This window comes from Bombus flavifrons, chromosome 14 (genome assembly GCF_040668555.2).
Source record: "Bombus flavifrons isolate JBK064 chromosome 14, iyBomFlav1_principal, whole genome shotgun sequence".
NCBI lineage: Eukaryota > Metazoa > Arthropoda > Insecta > Hymenoptera > Apidae > Bombus > Bombus flavifrons.
In genome coordinates, this window is record NC_138455.1 from 8,553,688 (window position 1) to 8,576,880 (window position 23,193).

The 23,193-nt window shown below is 41.0% G+C and overlaps 1 protein-coding gene across 3 annotated transcripts in view; it reads left to right on the top strand.

Annotated features, from left to right (window-relative positions):
- LOC138186725 (ubiquitin carboxyl-terminal hydrolase 48) overlaps positions 1 to 9,966 on the top strand; it is a 76,523-nt gene extending 66,557 nt beyond the window's left edge. For all 3 annotated transcript variants that reach the window (XM_069126845.1, XM_069126846.1, XM_069126847.1), the window contains 2 exons: positions 1,247 to 1,331; positions 8,179 to 9,966. In XM_069126845.1, coding sequence (XP_068982946.1) covers positions 1,247 to 1,331; positions 8,179 to 8,201 — 108 coding nt within the window. In that variant the 3' untranslated portion in view covers positions 8,202 to 9,966. The remainder of the gene's footprint in view (positions 1 to 1,246; positions 1,332 to 8,178) is intronic.
- The last annotated feature ends 13,227 nt before the right edge of the window (positions 9,967 to 23,193 follow it).

Sequence of the window (23,193 nt, forward strand, 5' to 3'; positions counted from 1 at the left end):
TGATCTGCAGATTAAAATTGAGGAGCCTATCAATAGGTGCATACGGTTACAAAGGATTAATCGTTGGTTTGGAAGTTTATAGCAGCGAGGATCGGGTCGTTCCAAAGCAAATAAATGTTTGCTGCCATTGCGAACGTTTGTTAATTCACGGCGACAGTTTCTCGGGAGGAACGAATGTGGACCTCGATCCACGTGGCTCGTATTCCATGTGGAATACTCGGAGATCCCACGTGTGATCCACGAAGACGCGTGGGAAGGCGAACGTCGCACGAATGTCGCCAGCTGTTCACACGTGTCCTTTATGTGCATTACTAAAATCCGCCGCGCCTTTCGTCTTCTTTCCCTCTTTCAAAAGTTCCTTACCAGTGGAACGATCTCACGATTGTTTTATCTACTTCTCGCACGTGATGCACAGGTGATAAGAAACCTGTACAATTTATTCGGTTGGCAACTAAGTGATTGCGGATTTTGTCATTAGGTGGTATTATCAAAATCCGCAATCACTTAGTTGCCAACCCAATAATTCGTTCGTAGGGTAACTTGGAACATTTCTTCTTGATCGACTCTAAATGTTTATATAAATGTTATCCGAAGAACGTAATTGATGATATCTTTGTTTCTGCAATTATTAATTGCAAGTGTTTTTCATACATAATATTAATATTTCGTTTTGCTAAGACGGAAAGACGATTATATTTTTTTTCACCGTATGTATTGCTTTAATTTTAATTGACAATATACAGGGTGGTTGGTAACTGGTGGTATAAGCGGAAAGGGGGTGATTCTACGCGAAAAAAGAAGTCGAAAATATAGAACAAAAATATTTTTTAATTTTTTTTTTTAATTTTTATATCGAGACAACGATCTACAGTGAGATCCATTATAACGTACCGCACGCGTACCGAGCGTAAATTCAAAGTCGATTTTCTCGAAAACGAAGCCTCAAACGAAAAATTTTTATTCTATATTTTCGACTTCTTTTTTCGCGTAGAATCACCCCTTTTCCGCTTGTACCACTAGTTACCAACCACCCTGTATAATATGTTTAAGTGCATGTTACATGTGGATAGTACTGGTATCAATTTTTCCAATTTTATTGTTCAGCTTCTCGAAAAGCGAGTGATTTACTTCTAGAAATTTATTTATCGTAAAATGATAGATGATCGCGAATACCAAGGAAAATTGTAACAAATAATATTTGCGAACGTAACGTTGACCTAACGAAAATGTTTCTGTTTGATTGTAGATCGACACGCCGATAGAGAACGAAGCAGACGTGACGTCGGATGCCAACAACCCCGAGTCCACGTTCCCAGAAAAGGGTTTCAAGGGTGAGCGAAATATCGCAGAAAATTATACCGTGTTTCTCGAAATTATTTTCACAACTTCGCTTACGTGGTTTAGAATCTTCATGCTGGAATTCGCGTCCCCCTCTATATAATCTATTCCTATACTAATCTACAATTCTCATTTGTGATCCCTTCGATCATCCAATTATTCATGCTCGGTAAGAAAGACAGTAGATTTTCAGAGGAGAAGTATTTTGAAAAATAGACCGAACATTTAAGAAATTGAAACCAATCGACCTACTATAACGTTATTTAACGTGATTATATTTTTCCAGCCGTATTCTCCTATCGTTTTATTTCCTTTCTACTACAATCACGTTATCTTATAAATACATCATTACCTGCACATTAATCTTAACCCCAACCCTAAACGATCCTTACTATTTCTTGGACGTTAAATTAAAACGAAAGATAACGATCGATCGCGATCTCGCCAGAAAAATTGTCATTACAGAGGACCGGTGAAGTCAGGAACTTCTCGAAAAATTTCTCGCAAAAAAAAAAAAAAAAAAAAAAAAGAAAAAAGGAATAGCATCCATTGGAGCGTAAAATACGCGGCGAATCAGAAGTCGTGAAATCAAGTGGCTGGCAGAAAGACTCGAATTAAGTCGGTCGCGTTCAGACACTCGCGCCGATCTCCGACGAAACCAATCCACTTAACTCTCAACCCCCTTAAGCCCTGCCCGAGGCAAGAAAGATCGTGAAGGTTTTGTTCTCGAACAAAAATCTGACAAATATGCCGCGATTTGCCGAAGAATGGAGGCGAAGTACAGTCAGCTAGCTACCCTCTAACTTCCCCTACCAGCCAGTCACTCGAAGGATTCTCGTCCCTGCTCGTCCCTCTCTTCTCTCTCTTTCTCTCCCTGTGTCCTTTCCCCGTGGCTGGAGAGGGTGGCTGGCGAGCAAAGGGTGACTCTTAAATTACTTAGACCGAACAAAACGTAACAAATGACGGTGAATCGGGCCACTTATGCGATATTGGCCCATCACCGGCACCCACGTATATTGATACGTCGCATTAGGGCCTGCCAGACACCCCCTTCAACGTCTTCTTCGTTCCCGTGATTTCCGCGCAACGAGGATTCTCTCTAGTTTCGTCTGCTACCAACGAAACCTTCTCTCCTTCTTTTTTAAGTATTCCATGTCTCGCATTCTTGTTTCCAGTTTTCCCTGTGCGTATGTTCGAGTTTTACTATGAATTATGGATACAAAGAGTGTCGATATTCGCGGGATAAGTCGAAGATCTTTGTATTTTCGATGGATCCACTCGGTTTTTGCTTCTTCAAACATTTCCTATCGTATCTTTCTTTCATTTTTTACTCGTCGTTCGTATTCGTACGAAAGTGGCTACAAGATGCGTTGACGCAGCTTTCTATTTATTGCAGTATAGTATCTATGTATTCATGAATTAATTAGGACGAATGATATTAAGTTTCGTATCGTTTAATAGTCACGTTACTACGAAAATTAGATTGTGTGCCAATAGAAGAGTATCTTTTATTGTCAGCGTAGAAACTTCTCTTTACATTACGTACACCGACTAGATATTCGAGAAATAAATGCGTCCATTCATCTATCTGTTCTTTGTTTCTGTTCATATTTAATACTTACGTTCTCATTCTGAGTCCCATCTTCATCTTCTAAACATCGATGTTTCTCTTTGAACCATGGACGTTGATAAAAGCTCTCGCCACCTTGACATTTACGAAATAAGTTGAAATTTTTCTTTCTTTCTCCGAGCGAAAGTGTTTTCTACAAAGACCTCGAACGTATTCCACCCCTTTCTCTCCCACACAGTTTTCTCTGTTGCGAGACTTGGCTCGGTTGGTTATTAATGGTTTTCGCGAACTCGGTTCATTAAGGAGCTCACGAAACTGGGCGCGTTCACGAGAAAACCACCCCATCGCCAGCGAACAGGCAACGTGTCGAAAACGGTGGTCGTGCTTCAAATTAGCAAGGTATATTATTTTCAAAGGCCACGCTGCAATTTGCCTCAGCCTTTCCGGCCTGTCAAATCCTCTGGCCGTCTCAATATTTCATTTCTCCTTCGGCATTTAACGTTTCTCTACGCCGACACAGATCACTGTCAAACGATCAAATAAATTTTGCTATCAGAAATCAAAGCTTTACGTTATCAGAAACGCTCGCTGTTAGACTAAAAGTACTTTTTACCAGCACATACGTCTATATAACTCGACGTTCGTGAAATTAGTTAAACTATAAAACAAAATTGAACGAAAATCATGTATATACAGCGCAAGTAAATAAGGTCGAAGTATAAGTCTAATAAGAAAGAAACGAGCTTTTTGAAAAATTTCTGCAAAGAATGAATAGCCGGTGACTCTTATCGCGTCCACAGTTTTAATAATCAAACCTAATTTTTGTCAGTATATTTTACATTAAATTTCTCTGCTACAAGCACTGTCTGTGACCTAATATTCCTACGACAATTATTCTTAACAAGTCTTTCATTACCCTCAAGTATTTGTACAATCGTGGCGATTCGTGAACGCTTGTTTAAAAAGCAGATTCGAGACAAATTTGGCGTCTAATTAGCAGTCGTTTCAGGATCGTCGATGGTTGGAGGATAAAAATTCAAAGGGTGGCAGGAAGATGGCGAAAACGGCGCCGTTTGGAAGGGCTTGGCTCGCCCTTTCAACGCGATGTCGTATCAATTTCCCCCTCCTCCCTCGGGCCTTTTTGCCAGCCACTAGAATTACACGCGCTATTATCGCAAAAAAGCACGGCGAAGATAAGAAGCGGGATTCGCGGCGCGAGCAATCCACCGCTCGCGGAAAGCGAGAGATGAAGACATTATCGTGATCGTTGGCCGCGTGTTTAAGCGTCGCAAGAACGCAAAGAAGACGCGGCCAGAGAGCAAAGGAGACCGTTCCACGGTGAAAAAGAGAGAGGATGCACCTGTCCACCGGTTCACTAACGAGGAACATGACCCGTGCACGTAGAATCGATGCGAGTCAGTTTTCTTGAAAAATATGTCCCGTGTTCTAACTCTCTCGCGAAAAATCCCATAGGAAAAACCTATCGTCGGTCTGCATATGTATGAATAAATGCACGAATAATTGGCAGTTAACCGTGGTGACATTTTTAGAATTCCTGCTTGCCGCGGTTCAATGGTACGCTTTGCTTTGTTACGATTTTTGCGCTGGGTAATTAGTCGCATCGGTCCACTGTATTTCTATTCAGAGATGCAAGAGAAGTTGAATTTAGGTAATTTCGAGTTGTAATCGAAAGATTGAAAGTTCCTTAGCAGATACTATGCACCTTTGCAATATCCTGAAATTTGTTCTTTAACGAATTAATAGATTTAACGTAGGAAAGCTGTTCGTATAGAAAATCCACGGAATTTGAATCGTGCAAATTGATCGATTTCAATCTCCATACACGTGGCAGAGATTCTATTTGCTCGCGTGTCGACATATAATTTCTATAAAATTCATTGAAATTGTTTCAGTTCGATCAAAATTTCAGCGAATTTCAGTTCGAACGCCTGCAGGAAATCCACCTACTCGTCTTAATCCTTTAAATCCGTCGAATTTCCAAATACCGAAAAAACCTACTTCTTGGCGTGCCAATAGATCCGGCAAAAAGAGATTTCAATTGCTCCGCGAATTTTTGCATGGCGCTCGTTGCAATTACACTGTTGCGCACCGAGGATTATGTCCGCGAGATTCGCTTCCCCCGGAGAAACTTTTTCCTCTCGGTGTTGGCCGTTTCGCGGCGGCTTCTCCACACAGCCGGAGAATCATTCTAGGCCAAAGGAGATAATGCAATAATAAGTATAAGTTAGGTAGAAAAGGGGGTTGCCCCGCGGTCGGGGAACGAGTGCTCCTCGCAATCTTCGGTGCCGGCTGATTATTATGTCGTTCCGGACGGGCCCCGAGCATTTTCACGAGCACTCTCTCAATGGCTTCGTTGCGTTTTCTCGCGGAGTCACTCGTTCATGCTCTTCTTGTTGCTCTCGGGGGTTGCTGGTTTTTGAGTCCAGCTATTGGCTCAGCGAGAATCGGGCCGGGAATTTTTAAGAATTTTAAAGAACCTCGTCAAAGAACGCGTACATTTTTCGTAGCCGCGAGTTGCCGGACAGTGGCTAGTCTCGAACAGGATATTTTAATAAATATATCAACGTATGGTGTACATTATACATTAGCATATTAGTTTATATTCTGTATCAAAATACATAAAACACGTAAAATAATAGTATTTGGATACGGAAGATTTATTAGGGAATTTTTGACACGGTAAATATGTTTGGACGCCACGATTAATTGCGGGAATATCGTAGAATACGTAAACGATCGTCTTCTCTTCTTTCTTTTTCTATTGCAATTGTGCCATACTAGGCTAAGGTCAAGCGAAGAAATGGATGGGAGAAAAGCGAGAAGGCGAACGATGGCGGTGAAATTGATGGGAACGTCTTATTCTGAGGGCCCTCGTCCCATTCCCTTCCACACTTTTGTCTCCACTCTCGTCTTAGCTGACTATGACAAATAATTGCCGAAGCTTAACATAAGCCAGAGGCGGTATACTTAGCTAATAGCAAAAAACAGGGAGAAAATAGCAGGAAGTTTTACGAATGCCTGTTCCAACTCCTCTTTCCATTCTGCGTGGTACGCGATCAGAACAGAATTCTCTGCAATCGAATCCTTCTGTATCCTTCGGCAAGTCTCATTGTTCTCTTCTTGTTTCTAATACAAAAAAGTATCTTGCAGGAAAGCCGCGATAATATTTCCCCAAAAGATCGCGTTCGCGTGGAAAATTTCGTGAAATTCCGGTCATCGCGCAATTGCAATATCGTATTTTTGTCAGTATGTATACATAGGATGAAATTTGTAGGATTCGAGAGATCTCGAAGAGGAAGAGAATTATTCGAGAACGAGTTTCCAGTGTTCTGACGACGAAACGAGTTATTTCACGACGAGCGCGCAGTCTGATGCTAAACGCTGCATCGACATGGCATGCGTGACACCCTTCGTCCCATCATTTTCGTCGTCACCAGTCGTCCTTAATGTGAATTTAAGAAGCCTCACAAACGACCGTCGATCGTGGATTTCCATGACTCGTTTTAAATTATTCCTCGTCTTGGTACGTCTATCCCTCGTTACCAGATTCCTTCTCTTCTGTTTTACTCTTCAGTCATTTCTCACTCTGTTTTCCAATCTTTTCTTAATTACGTATCGTACTTATCACATGTTATATCATTTTTCGAACAACTTCGAACCTTAGTGGAAATTGTTTCTCGAATTGCAGAAATTTATTGAAATATCGCGACAATTCTGACCAATTATTTACTCGCGTCAATTTTCTTTTAAAAATCGAAAGCACAGTATCAATTTCTTTAATCGGATTCTTGGAAAGCAGCGGATTTCACAAATTACCTCCTATCCGATTGATCAAATTTTTCATTTTCAGTTAATTCACTCATTGAAATTACAACATTCGATTGATTACTTTCGTATCTTGTACAATCCGATCACGTCACTATCTCCCGTTTCTCTTCAACATTTCCTACTGACTTTATTTTATTCCTTCAACCTCTCCCCGCTTCCAGCAGCCAACTAATTAAGTAAATAAAATTAAGTAAATTAGATGTCAGTGCTATCAATACTCGAACAAAACCTATATTGTCAAACTATTCATTAAACACGTATTAAACATCGATATTTAGAATAGAAATGGACAAATATTGATAGACTGCGAATATTTCTTTCATCTATCAAATATTATAGTGAATGTGTTTTACATGATATATTGTTGCACGTTACGTGTATTTTTACAGCTAACAAATATCTCAGAAACGCATAAAAATTCCTATTCTACTTACGAAAGTTATTGTATTACGGTTCAAGTGTTCGATACAATGGCAATGTCTAGTTTGCTCAGAACGCGCGAGTCGAGAATGGAAGCCACGGGACCGAATGAAATGCGCTTCGCGGTCGACTGACTTTTCCGAAATGTTTTTCCAGCAAGCAGGAAACGACCAGGACCGACTACGTTCTTTTCTACGATCATTCTTTTGTCCTCGACCGCGGAATCCTTTCTCGCGATACCCGCCTACAGTGTCGAGGAAAAAAGCTCGATCGTGGACGGTTTTGTCGGCGATTCTCGAACGAGACAAGCAGCAAAACGATCGTTCCACATGATCTTTCAAGGATTTTCTAATCGAAGAATTAAGCGCGTCGCGGCGTCCAAGAGAAACTCCTTCGTTTTTGATTTTCGATTCGTTCGACGGTATTATTAGAATTTTCTTCTCGTCTGGTTCTCGTACAAGAAATCCATCTTCCATCTATTCGTCTCCTGTTATCCTTTAACCGGACCATTTCATTCGTCAGTTTATCCAAGATCTTGCAGATGAAATTCAGCGTATTCCACTGTGGCTTGCGTTTAACTCAGATATGCTGAAATAAAACTCGCGATCGTTTGAAAAATAATGTTATTTTTCCTTTACTCGCAGTTTACATTAGAACCTTTCGCTGCTCTTATTTTACCAAAAAATGTTTGGCGTAAGATTAACGCGAGATAAGAATTTTTGCATATTTTCCTCTGAACAACTCGAGATAATTTTTAACGTTACGAAAAGATAGAGTTCCGACGAGATTGCGTGGAAAATAATTGAAAGAACGCTGCAGGATGGTGTCAACCGAGCAGCAAAATATCGCCAAGTACGATCAGATAAATGTTCAATTATCCTCTCGTAACAGGCATATCTGGGTTGATCGTGAAAAACCTTCGACGAACACGTCACCCGTTTGAGGATTGTCGTTCGTGTTCCATCTTATTGCAGTTGAAATAATAACGAATTTTGTTCCAGGAACGGAATTGGTACCGAGCTGATCTGCGTCATCAAGGGTCAGAGGATAGGCAATTGCATTATGGCGGGACGTTTAATGACGATAGTCGATTTAACATAAAATATTTTTGTACGCGAGTTATCATATACTATACATATATTAATCTGTATAATAACCTATACAGAGGTGTGTTAAACGAGATATATCACGCTGAGAAGAGAAGAGAAGCTGTCGTGGCTGTACAATTCGACGAATATCGCGTTTTTATTGTTATTAACATTATTTTACGCACAGACAAAGGTAAATCAGTAAAAGATAAGAAACTATGGAGGGATGAGTGGCGACTAAGAAACCCAAAGAGAGAAAGATTAGATGTCGAGTTTTGTAATTATTATTGGTGAATATATCGATGGCTGCGTATTCTAACGTGCTACGGAATCGAGGGATGTTAGAATGTGTGTGAACAGGAGCGAGAAGAAAAAGTGTCCGCGAAGGGATGATTACGTTATAATGACCGATAAAATTGATATTTCTAGGAATAATCATTTTTCTACCGTCGAATAGCGATTAAGAAGATTATTAGAGATTAAAATTTATTCCGTGTTTTACGTAAGTTAGCTTAGCTTGTAGATTTATCTGTTTTATGTTGAGCCTGCTTCTTCGCGAAGGGTTTGCTTCGTTCGAATGGAAAACTGTGTCAGTATGACCTAATATTTAGCTGTTCCGTTACTTCCCAGCGTTTTTTTTTTTTGTCCCCTTTTTTTTCTTTTCTTGTTTTTCTTGCAGTAGCAAACATTTGGAAAACATTTCAGAGGATAATGTTTCCCTACTTCTTGCAAAGTAGCTTTTTAAATTTTGTCGTACTTTCCATGTAACTTCGAGACCATGGATATCTATGAATTATTAATAGTTGTTATTTTCCCTTCAATTATATTATTAATTTATTGGGACGAATTTGGCAATCTACTGTATAGGAAATTCCATGATCGCCGGAACATAAGAAATCATGTAAATACTCCGGTTACGAATTGAAAACCACTTATGGTCTCGCCATTTCGCGAGAATCCTAACAAATTTCAAGAAACGTATCACGTACAAAGAATAGTCAACTTTGATCAATCCCTTAAATTCACCGCTTACAGCGAAAGAACCGAAGAAAGTAATAGCGCGAATTTCTTGTACATGTGTGTAATATAATTCGATCTGAAATGATTTTAGGTTATAAATAATCAAATCAGTGGATCTGATTTTTAAGGTTTATTTTTCAGTGTAAAATATATGAGAAGATAGGATAGAGATCGGTCGCTTCCACGAATCATCCCTTCCGTTGCATTCAGAGACGAACTTGCATTTCCACTATGTTTAAAACGGAAACTGATAGAGATACTGTCGTGGCACTTTTTTTTTTTTTTAAACAGAATGACCTTTAGTTGAGTTTTGGATATCGGTAACACGTACAATTTTAAGTTTACGTTATAACATCACAGGAGAGAAATGTGCGTGCACGGAATGCGAGGATTGCGAACGTTTTGGGTGTCGATCATTTTTACGGTAGAGTATCACGGCGCCCGTGAAGCTTTCTCTCTCTTTTTTTGTGCACTTTAATTAACGCAAATACAACTGTCTTTAGCGAAACTTTCTTCCGTTCTCCGGCTCTCGATGTATCATTATCCGCAAATTGTGTATATGGCTGTATCGTTGCATAGAAAATGGTTATAGGTGCGTTGAAAGGATCCTAGAGATCATAGGAATAATTTACTGTTCGTCGTAGAAGCTGAGAATAAAATGGCACAGTAGTACTGATCATATATACATCGGTGTCTTTGAACGATTTATTTCTGCCAGTCACCCCTTCCATTTTCACCTATATTTATTCTTCTTCTTCTTTCCATCTTCAACCCTCTATAATCGTGAGCTTTTGTTTCATTTTGAGAATAAATTGTGTTTTCCCGTTTCGATTCGAATAGTATCGATATTTGCAACAAGTACAATAGATGGTGGCTCTTCGTGTAAATTCACATTTTCGAGAATATAATTTAAGATATAAAATCTCGATAGAAACAAGTTCTACATCACCGAATATTATATTAAAAGGCGCTACAATTTGGATATTTTAAACACTTTTTTGTATTATTAGTTTACACTTTCAAATTCCGTATAAAAATCCGCAGTGTAGCGATAGGGAAACTGCGTACAATTAGTCTCATCATATACAGTGTTTTTCGTGTTCGAAGTCAAATGGTATTACAAAGGGTTAAATGTTATTTAAGTACAATAGATGGTGGATCTTCGTGTAAATTTACATTTTCGAGAATATAATTTAAGATATAAAATCTCGATAGAAACAAGTTCTACATCACCGAATATTATATTAAAAGGCGCTACAATTTGGATATTTTAAACACTTTTTTGTATTATTAGTTTACACTTTCAAATTCCGTATAAAAATCCGCAGTGTAGCGATAGGGAAACTGCGTACAATTAGTCTCATCATATACAGTGTTTTTCGTGTTCGAAGTCAAATGGTATTATAGAGGGTTAAATGTTAAATTTTTTAGCATGCATTCTGAGCTCCCTGCCAGATAACATGATTAGATTTTACTTAACCCATTGTCCTACTATTTTCTTAACAATCTTAAGTTTCATTATACTTGCTGTGGATGAAGAATTCGTTTATTATTTTTATGTATCCGAGGATTATGTTATTCACTATGCTTTGTATTGTAATTATTTTCTCTAATTCCTGTGTTTCTCGTTTTAATGTATTCATTATTCCATTCCCATTTGAATGTGATATTAGCTGTTTAATGTGCGATTGATATTTCTTAATGCAAGAACCATACTTTTCTGTTAAAAGTGAAAAAGTGTATAGTTCGGTGTGGTGTCTATTCCAAAAACGATTAAATGGCTGAAAAGGTAAGCAACGTTTTTTTTACAAGCAACGAGATAAATTTTAGAACACGACGCTATTTGCTTCGAAAATCAGAATCTGTCTTTGTAGAATTGGTAGAATAAATCTTTGTAAACTTTTTCCTCGACTTGTTAATTAAACAATTTTCGTATCATTTCATCGATGCAGTTTTATTAAATTTTTATTTTTTTTTAATGGACAAGAAGTCAGAGAGAATTTTTAAGGGATCAAGTGAAACTATCGGGATTGTTTATAAAACACAGGTGTTTAACAAATAGCCGCAGAGGAATGTGGTGCGTTCCGTCAAGATTAAGACTCGCATGCGGGTCCTACGTAATACGAATTAGGGAAAAAGCTTGATCACCGTGGCATTTGTAAGGATTAGAAAGAAAATAAGGAAAAAAAGGGAGCTTAGCGGCCGGGAAATCTGGTCCACCCTAAAATAATCCGTCGCGACTTTTCTCCTCTCGAATTTCGTCTCGTTGTTGCCTTTTCTGAAAATTCTCTTCTAAACATTGCCCTATTTATTTTCAAGAATATCCTTCTACCTTATCCGAGATATCCAATTCTATCATTCGCAAATATTCGCGAATTCAGAAGAAAAGTAGTACAACTAACAAAATGTTTCTCTCGATCGAATAAACTTGCAATTTACGATACAAAATAAGCGATGATACACGTTATAAAATATTTCCATTTTTAGCAGATGAGTCGTGAAATATTTTGCATCAGATCAATTAGAGTTGCAAAGATCCGAAAGTTCATGTTTTTAAATTAAAAATCGACGAAAGTCACGAATATTTGAATCTTTCATGGTTCCACGTTGAGTTCTACACGACTTAATTCTACGCTACTTAATTCTATTGCTTTCAATGAATCCGATAGACATACGTTATCGCGCATGATAATTAACAACATAAAAATTATTTATTTCCTATACAAGCTCCCTTTACAGTTTGTTACACGAGCTAAATAAGTTTCTCATTTTTGGTCATCGTGTGGGTTTTTAAAAGAAACGCACTTGAACCAGTTTGCCATTGAATACTTCAATTATGTTGGAAAAAGAAACACGATGATTAAAAGACTCGTACGATCGAAACAAGATTCGGGTCCCGAAATTGGTAGCTGTTAATTAATTAACGCGTCCCGCGACGGAACGACGCGAATTTTGCCGACGATTTACAAGGAAGTTTAATTACCCGGTGGTAAGTTTAATGTAGTTAGGCCTATTGAACCGTCGGCAAGATTGTTTTACAAAGTAAATGAGGCAATGATGACTCGTGGCTTCGGGACCACCTAGAAACCAGCCGAGTCCTTCCAGCCTCGCCTTTAAACTCCTCCAGAATTAATTAACGCGCGAGCACATACGACGCTCCGTTCCTTCTACTTCGATGCTAGTTCGAGGTCAGGAAATTGGAACGGAGCCTGTCAAAATGTCCAAGAAACATTTTAAACGAAACTCTCGAATTCTCTTACGTTCGTTATTGTTACAGGAACATTTATACGTCGAGCGAAAGTTGGTAGTTTCTTGATTTTACCTTTGTACGTTTCTACGCTGCATAATGTCATAGAAATGTAAATTTGCGTAAAAGTGACCAGCAACGATGGAAGGAAGGCTGAGGGACGATAGGAAAGGAAGGAAGGGAAGGAGGAAACGATTGGAAGAGAGATGAACAGGAAAGAAATTGTCTGCACTTACTTTTGCTCTTGCTGATTCCAGGATAAAATCTTTACACCCTGCTTTATCCTAATTTTGAAGCTTTGCTAGAAGAACATAGAAGATTATGCTACTCATCCTGGCCACGTACCAAGACGATGCAAATTCACACGTTTATGAAGCTACTGTACAGCTAATTGTTTCGATTAAAAAAATTCATCCGAATATTACAAAGATACACTATATATGTATATTATAAATATGCACCTGGAATATCTGGAATGTATTTTTGCGTAACATTTTCTATGCATTTTTGCATCTTCGTAGCTGTCATAAATAAAGGAACATCCACTCGTCCACCGATGACAGAGACACGAGGTTCTAAAAATTGGTCGTCGATCATCGATCCAGACCGATCCTGGATCCCCGGACTCGTCGCTCGTCGGCCAAAGGGAAGATTCAGACGGCCGACAAAAACTTTCTTCGCCTGAGTTCTACTCTTAGGAAAGAAAACAGAAACCCCTGGCGGAGAAAGGAGTTGCGAGGGTAAAAACGATGGAAGATGGCGGAGAGTGGAAGTGGAAAGGAAACGGAGCAAGGGGTGGTTACCAAAGAAGTGTTGACCGTTTGCTCGACCTTGGCGAACTTGGTCGTGGTGCTGGTAACCAGGGTCACTCGTGGCCATCCACCGAGGGAAAGCCGACGTAACGTTTCCACGTAACCAAGACTTTCCGCGAGGATCTTCCTGGAAATTCCTAGACGTCGTTAGACGATCTTCTGATAAGATTCACCGCTGGGACAAAACTATCTCGGCGCGGTAGACAATGGGGGAGAAACTGGCGAGTCAAACGCAAAGCTAAGATGACAAATGAAAGGAGATCTCGCGTCTCGTGGGTGGCGCTGGAGAACTGTTTCATTTGTAACATGGTTATATCTTGCACCTCTCTGTTTCTCCCATTGGTTTCCATCTTCGCGTCTTTAGCTTTACCTCGCTAGACGTTCTCGTTCCAGTGGAAAGAATTTTCACCTTCGTATCGTGTGTCGTACTTTCTCGACAAATAATAGGCACTAACGTGGCATATTTAGTTTGTCTTTTGATCTACAAACTGGCGGAATAATTAGCAAAGAAGAAGAAATAAATTTGGAGAATTTGGTGCGCAGCGTAAATCAAAATATCATGGATCTCGCAGCAGATCTCTTTTTTACTTTCTCCACGGAGAACGATGAACTGTCTATCTTGACACCGGGTAGCAACGATATGAGCTTTAATCAATCATCTGGAATAATGTTTATCTTCGAGCGGAGTACGCGATAAAATTTAGTTTATTTAATATTAGCGAGCAAAGTGTGGAATTGCTGCATGTCCCGTGAAATCCAAGAACTGAAAAACGGAGGAGGAATTTTTGTTGGAAGAGCGATAGTTGGGGTTCGAGAATGCAATTTGTTCCAAATTCCAGAAGCGACACAGCGATGATTGGAGCACGGGTAAAAAGAAAACGGCTGGGCAACGAAGGTAGAATAATCGAGTTTGCTCTCCGTGGCTGGACGAACATTCCGAAGTAGTTGGTCGTAAACGGTGCTGACTTCGACCTGGCAGGAACATGTTAATTAGCGGTAATTAAAGCGTGCTCGTCGACCACTATCCGCCGTGCATCGGCCGCTCTCGCCGTTTCCTGCTCGTCGACGTGGTTTATCTGTTACCTGGAATCCCCTTTCGTTCCCTCGATAGACACGCTCCCGTAGGACACGCGGGCATAATTGATTTCGCCTTTTCGCGGCTCGTTCGTCCAACGTTCCTACGCGATAATTAACGAGCCGGTGTACGTTACGTATATTCCTATGGAAAGTTGTACGAGGAAAAGACGATAAGCTGGCACGTCGTTTTTAAAATCGTCGTGTTTAAAGGCTGTTTTTCGACAACGACGAATTTAACCGAAAGATACGCGTTTACGTACTTCCTCCTCGCTACAGGATCCTCGATAATCAACTTAATCAGCTCGAAACTGTCTCGTAGAATTCTACTACCAAGAAGAGAGAAATTTCTCAGTAGAAATTTTAGAAAATACCTCGTACATCGGAATTATCCACGACGAATTAGACAAAAAGACGAGAGGACGACGTTGGTCGCGACGAAGTTTCTTTAAAGAAAGAGCAAAAAGGGTGAGGAGGACAGAAGAACGAGACAGCGTCGTTAACCGAAGGGTAACAATTCCAGCCGCGAAGGAACAATAAGAAATCATACAAGCCGTCCCGTCGCGGCCACGGCCGGTGTATATAACATCGGCAGCCCTACGGCTGCCATATTTCTTCCATTCCACGAATCCCGGAGACGTTGATAACCGATCGATTAATTCGAGCGGGGCCTCCACGTCCATCGCCTCGGTCTCTCGCATCGAGCCACGGGATCTCTCTGTGATCGCCCCTTCTTTTTCCTTTTTTTTTTCTCCACCGCGTGTTCGGGGCCTCCTCCTTAAGTCAGATCGCAGCAAGATGGCCGCGGGCCCCGGTAAATAAGCGACTGTCATCTGACGCCCGCAAAAACCGGATACACCGCGCCAGACTGGTCTCCGTTCTTCCTCTTCTCTTTCTCCTTCTCTCTTTCTCTTTTCACCTCTCTTCCTTCCTCGCTCCCCTTGCTTTTATTCCCTTTCGTTTCGTTCATTCCCCTCCCCCTTGTCCCTTCTGCTCCTCCCCCTCCTCCTCGCCAACCCTCCCTTTCGCCCGACAACTTTCTTTTCTTCCTCTTCTTTCCTATCTCTTCTTCATTTTGTCGTCTCCCCTTGCCTTTTGCCTTTTTCCACTTCTCCTCTTCTTCTCCTCTGCTCTCTTGCTTCACCCTGCCCTCCCCTCTGCCATCCCCTCGTCGTCGTCCCGTCGCGATGCACGGCGAGAGGATTAATTACAAAAAATCCGCGGCGACGCGAATTGGAAACGTCGTTCCACGAAGTAGCAGGCAGCAAGAGGGAGGATGCTACCGGAGCCAAACTTTTTGGCCACTGCGTGGAGAGATGGCCCAATAAACGATCGATGGGGGACCAGGGGTGCCGACAGCTGTTCTACGGCAACTTTCGCTCACCCGGACCCCACCGTTTCACCCCTCATTGAAATTGAAATCGGAGAAATAGGAACAGGATCATAGGAATGCAAACGATTTGACCGGATTCTAACGAATTTAATGGTCGTCTTGCATTTAAGAAAAGATAAGTTTCGCTGGTTTCCGTGTTTTATCTTCTTTGCTTGGCAATGCCACTTGTACTCCCTTGAGAACGTATCGTCTCGTTTTTTAGAAGAAGCTTGTATTTTTATTTTATTGGTACGATCTTTGGCAGCGAATTTTACCAGCCTTAGAACTTAAGCACTTTTAATTGCAAAGATTTTTGCTAATAGCGAAAATACAGTACGCTTAATTATATTTAGCACAATCTTCGAATGTACACTTTTTATCCAAACTTTGAATTAATTTCGCAGGAAGATTTTCGAGCAACGACGTTGATGGATAAGGGAGAGAAATTTTAATGGTTAAGATCTTTGTATTTTATAAGACGAACGATCGATAGGCCTTGACAGGCGATGCGGAAACGATCGATACGAAGGTTTCCATGTTTTCTACGATATTTTCGGGGGTGGTGTTCGTTTGTTAATCCTGCGCGAGGAATTTTCAACGAACGACGCTGGATACGGGGAAGTTTTTTAACGGGAACACAGGATGATAGAATCTTTTATTTTTCGGCAATTCCGAGACAAATGGTCGGTTGCCTTGACGGGCCATTATAATGACATTAGCAAAGTTTCTACGGGGCGCTCGACGGAAGGAGCTAGCAGTCGATTTCGCTCCGACTTCATTCCTTTTTTCCTTGATACTTCCTCCTCTGTATCGGGCCATTTCGCAAACCGAAAATCGAAACGGAAACAACGACTACAGTGCGCAGCCTCTTTGAGGGCTGCTACAATTAAAAACGCTAGTTAACCCTTTATGTGTCGATAGTAAACCAACATACTGCTGTTTAATAGATTTTCAGATATTTTGATCGATATTAGTATATTAGCGACGATATTTGAATTCGACCAAAGCGTAGAATTTGATAACGATTTTATTATTGGAAATAGCGCTTACTATACTTTTACGGAATCGCTAGATCATAAATTCGAATGATGTATCTCTCAAATAACGTGGCAGTCATTTTATTATTCGTTAGGTTGCAACATACGAAACGTCCCATTTTGTCCTATCGATTTTTTGAAACTTTATCCACAAGTATCTTCTCGTATAAATCATTCTATAAATCGTAGCAAGCACGAGAATGTTCTCTCCTGCTTAATGCTTTTATTCCATCAATTTGCATATTAATATACTATATTATATAAATAATGCTACGCATAAATATACGTATTTCTGCCACAGCTGGTTCTACATTACGACACTTGACGCGCTTCTTTCGCGTGAAAACATTCAGCCAGTTCAGAAGACAGTTCAACGTTCGTGTGCCTTAATTTGCATCGCATATTCGGCTGGCCGTAAAGCGCTCACGCGTGCGTGTACCGTGGAAACGTGAACCAACAGCGAAAACGATAACGCTATCGTTCATCAACTAACGTTGAAACGTTATCGACTAACATTGAAACATCACCCACAATCTCAGCCTCGATCAGCAGTCAAGTGCTCGATATGCAATGACCCGATAAACTCTGAATCGCGAATTCGGTGTGGATGATCGACCGATTAGACGAGCTTCGAGAGGGTAGAAAGGTGGAAGGATACAGAAAGAGGATCTAGTTGGTGGGGAGAGACGGTCTCCGTGGGTTTTTCGTGGCGGCGGTCGGGTCTTGACAGTGGAATTGGGAGGAATTAAAAACGAAGTGAAATAAAGCAAAAGGCAGAGCGACGAGGAGACGCGCTTTGCCGGGTGCTTTGTGATGTTCCCAGAGGCCGCTCCCTCCCACTTATTTCACCCTTCTCCCCTCTAACCCTGCCTCTTGCATCGTCTCTTTCTGTCCCTCGGTGTCTTTCCATCGTTGTCCTTGTTCAATGTTCGGGCCCACCTTCGCTCCTGCTCCGTGCACGTTCATGCAGCGAGGAACTAATTTGAGTGGAGTGCTAGCAGTCCGTCTCTGCGGGCAAAAACTAATCACCCCCTTCCGCCCCGCGCTCCCCTTTAACGTCAATTACCATTTCTAATTCGTCTATCGTGAATTAATACGCCGATTGCGCGCGTGAACACCGGCGTGGCTGGTCCACGGCTACCCTTCTGTTCAAACTCTGATTTTCCATGTTTTTTTTATCGACGCGTGAACTTCCGAGTTTATATGAAATTACCTTGTTAACGCGGATGCAAATCGTCGATTGCGTTAATTAAGTTTGATATCGGAAGATAGGCAGATACTAATACGTTTCTATAGACGAATTAGAATTTTCGCGATCATCGTGGATGTGCTGATCCGGGGCTATGATTTTCCCGGACTCCTGAACTTTCCATCGACTCGCGCCTATATGCGAGTGTTTCTGTAATGACTTTCGTATCGCAGAGAATATCTGTACTCGTATAATTATGATGTCATATCGTTGTAGTGCTATTTTTTCGTATAAATTAAAAAAAATTGTCCGATACGAGTGATCGCCTTCGTGGTTTTACGATGGAAAAGCTAGACCGAGTCAGTGTACGAAGAGTTTTAGGAGAAAAAGAAAAGTCGTTGTAGTCGAGAGTCTTAAGAAATGTTGCAGTCGAAATCCGGTAGAATTCTGTGAGAAACGAAGCAACTTAGTTTACGAAGGAAAAAGTAAAAAAATTACGTGAATTATAATGGATGTATTTTAATGAAAGCGTGATTGGCTCAACGATTACCAGTGCGAATAAATCAATCTAATGGTAATCGACCACGTTGATAGGGGTCTGTGGACATTATGCAGGGTTTTAACGAATAATGCGAGCGTCAGACGGTGTGACACATCGGAGCAACGGTGTTTCGATCGAGAAATTGCTGGAGAGGTGAGGGGAGAGTCTCGAGAGAGGGCCAGTATTAACGATAATTAGACAATTAATTCCTCGTCCCAGGCCAATGGAGGAGATCGCTCGACCGGCCGACCGAGACGGAGCCGACTATAAATTCACCAATTATCGCTCTAACGCGTAATTGGGCCGATCTTCCGCTTGAAACTTTGTGGGAAAGCAGTCGACCGCGACATTGGCGCCAATTTACTGATTGCATTAATAGGCTAATTGACGTTTGCCGTGGAAGATCATTGCTTGACGATCGATCTGCAGAGTCTTCTATATTATAAACAATACGACATTCGTCGAAGTTTGAATTGGGTAAGTTAGTATTGTCGTTTAAATCTTGACCAGTGGTCGATTATCGACGATAAAAAACAGGAAAAGCTTGATATAAATTACGCGCGTTAGATGTTAAGAATATTTGTTACGAAGATCTTAAGAGCTTGTTATTAGCTTTCCTAATTAATCGTGCGTTTCTTACACGAGCTTCAAAATTATTAGTCGCCTGTTTCGTAATTCTTGGACAAGTAACAAACGTTTTCTACGACGTTTTAGTAAAAACATGTCCAAATAATTCGCTTCTGAAAGTCGTTAAGTTGAAGCGCGTTAAAAATCGAAGCGATTTTGACCTTATTATTCGATGATATCGAGAAACGATGGAGGATAAGTGAAAATCGTTTGTACATCAAATTCCAATCACTTCAAACAATGAACTCACTTGTTCCTTATATATTTGTTTGTTCATTCTTGTTAAATATTGTTTCTTACGTCTTAAATACGAAGAATGTGAGGGAAGACACGTACAATTTTAATTTCCCATTTAAAAAATACTTTCTTTCTTCAAAAAACAATTAAAAAAGTGGTTCAAACCATCTTGTAATTTTGATTGTTCTCTGTCAACAGAGCATTGTATTATTTTTCCTCCTACAAATTGCTACACCGAATGTTCTTTACTGTTTTAATGAAATCCATTCGTAATCGCGACAAAGCCTGCATTTCTCTCTACACTTGTCCCAAAAAAATTTTCAAAGTTACGCAAAAGCTCCGTTCTTTATTCGACACAATATTTGTGGAAGCGAAAGAAAGAGACAACTGATTTCTGCATGGCGCTTACGAAAAAATAGAAAGATATTTACTTAAACGTCACCTTATGCACCTTAATAAATATCACCTTAGACAAGGAAATAAATATTCGAAATCAAATCTATAGAAATATTCTATCAAATATTTGACAAACAGATTTTCAGTCGCACCAGGTCCTCCGATACGAAGTTTCAGGGAAACCGCACGTTATATGCATGTTCCTCGCCTCAAATGCCGCACTGTGGAACGTGCGAACATCGTCTGCGAACGTGGCCCGCGAATTTTCATTTTTGTCTGGAATGCTCATTCAAATGCCGCACTGTGCGATGGCTGCAGAGTTCAGGATATCGGGGACCACCTTCGCTGGAACGCCAAGCCTTTTTCAGCACCATTCCAGGAAGCCTTTTGCTCCCGCCGAAACGATTGTCTCCGAGATGCCGTGGATCTTTAAAGATCCACGAACCTTTCCTAGACGATCGACCGATCAATGCATTCCTTCGTCGATCTCGATGATACCCGAATTCCTCCATCTGATCCTACAATAGTTTCGAGGTCCTTGCTCGCTCGAGCGCAAACTCGATTAATCAAATTGCTTAGAATATTAGCTACTTCTGTTACCTTGTTAACTTGACGATCGATCGATGGTTATCGTCGTGATCGATGCGATCCATTTGAATAGAAATACCATTTTTATCGAGTATAGGAAAAGGTGGGTTGATTTAACTTGGATGAAACTAAGAGCAACGTTTGAAAATAGACCACTTGAGCTCTACTTGTTCTATTATCTCGTATTAGCGTCTAATATCTCGCAAGATGTTAGTTCTTACAAAGGAAAGCTTCACGATCCATTCTTTTCATCGCTTTTCACGCGATTCGAAAGTAATCTTCGTTTACCAGCGACGCGTCGATTTAACCCTCGGATCAAAGAAGAGGGTAATTTCCTTGTTGCTCCAAGCTGGCTAATTTTCGATTCCCTTTTTAAAAGATTCCACTAATCCGTGGGTAGCGGCGGGGTCGGAATTAACGTCCAGCCTTCCCATTAATATCGCCTTCCTAATGAGTAATTACTTTCCTCGACGAAACAATCGCGGAACGATGACTAATTACATTGTCCCGCGTAGAAATTAGCCCGACGATCTTCTGGAAGACAAATTTTTCACAATTTTCCCAATGGTTTTACGTTAACGCGTTAACAGTCGCTGACGCGGTAAGTCGAAGGTTATCACCATAATTTCTGTTACCCTGTTTCTCCGTTAAACATCCACGTTATTTCCTGAATGATTAAATAAATATCGCGTGTGAAATACTCTGAACCGCTGAACACGTAGACTGTCTTCTTCCAAACGATTGCGACTAATTATCGTCCTTTCATAGTCTCGTCGAACAGTTGGAGATATTTAATCTCGCGATCGTTTAGCGCATTCTTCTGCCAAAACCTTATACCTCCCCGCCAAAAAGGAGCAAGAACGAGAAAAAATAAATACCTCTGCCTTCATCAACTGCGATACGTAACCCAGAAGCTCGTTCCACGGCGGAGTAGCCTCGAAAAACAAAAGACAGAGACGTCAAGGGGAGAGAGGAAAAAATACACGAAATAACCGTTGGAGAGAAAAAAAAAGGAAAGAACGAGAGAGAGAAGAAAGGCAGGGTATAGCGAAACGAGACGGAGGGAGAAGGCGAAACGTCGAAAGGAGGGAAAAAAGAAAGAGAAACAGACGGGGAAAAGACGAAATCGTTTCGTAGCGGCGAACAGTAGCAGCATCCTTTCAACCAGAGGGAACCGCCCCCTCTCTTTCTACCCCTCGGTCTGTTGCAACCCTCTTTTTTCCACGGTGAAGCGGCTCGAGCGCTGGCTTCTTAAATTCATCCTTGCCTCGGCCAGGGCTGTAAAAGCTCGCGCGGTTGCTTTACGAGTGTGAATAGACGGCCGTCCAATTATGCGGCTTAATTTAAATGGGATAATTGCGTCCAGCGAGAGAACCGGCCTTGCGTCCTGCATTATGCCTCCTGTAGATATATATCTATATATATATATATATACACGAATATATCCACGGTGGTGGATGGAGGAAGATGAGACGGTAGATGGATGCGTGGTATATATGTGGCGCACGGTAAGGGGTGTGTTTTAAGGTGCGTTTAGAGCAGGCGAGCGACTGCTCGCTCTTCCGCCACGTTAGTAAAATTTACTAGCGGTTGGAAAAGGTATTTGTACTTTGCCGCGGTTACTATCGTATTTACGTACCGATTAATTACACCCGATTAGAATAAATTTCGTATGATTTAACGGTGGATACTTTTATACCGCGAGAATGAAACAACGTAGAATTTAGTAAGAGAGACGTGGATGGAACATAGACTTTTTCCAAAAAAGCACTTTTTCTAGTCACTTTGTAGAAAAGAAGGTGTAAGGTTGATTCGGCGATTGCGCTGCGGATCAGAGACGAAACGGCTGAATGTTCTGAGAAGGTTCCGTGACTTCGTGACGCGCGCAAACATCATACGAAGCGTTCCGTTCTAGTAGATCTGGTCGCTTGGTCTAAACGCACCATTACAGGACTATCGGCGAATATAGGTAGGCGTAATTGGATCGCTGTCAGGAAATATCCATTCGGTTTCACAGCAGCCCACCCTCCGACCGTGTATTTATCTTAACGCGTTTCTTTGTCGTGGCTAGTCGCTACCCAGCAGCCTCTGGATACCATCTCTCGGTCCTTTATTTTCCCGCCTCTGCGGGTATTCAAATGATCCGCTTAGCGATTTCCTCTGCGGCCGGAGACCAACGTCGGTTTGGTCGATTGGTTCACGAACCTCACCGGCTTTAATGAGGATATTTCTATATAAATTAATGAGATATTAACGAAAGGTGACATCTTAGCTTCGCGTTTGATTTATGATTTTCGTGGTGAATAGGGGAACGACTGATTAATTCTGCGACTATTTTGCAAGAACCATGGAAATTGAAGAGATGACGGAATCAGTCCAAGACTTGGGCAAATTAGCAGACCAACGTCCACACGATAATCGTCTTTTTACGTTTCATTTACTTTTCTAATACTGGAGACATTGATGATCGATCACGAACTGCAAGTAAATCAATTGCGAACTATCAGTGGCAATTAAAATAACGTTATTCTTCTTCCAAGATGTGTCAGAGGGAAATTTGTTGATAAGACGCGACGATGTCTTTGCTTCGTATTTGATTTATTTTTCTGACGTGGAAAAAATCGCTGACCGATCTTATTCAGTAGAAAGCGAAGCGAATTAGGAAACACAATATAAGTGCAATTATTCGAAGATTGGTTTCCATTGGTCGAGTCTGTCGATAATAGTAGAGCCATTTGAGTTGCTTGAAGCTTCGTGGGTTTCTAAGGGCTAACGAAATGGACGTTTC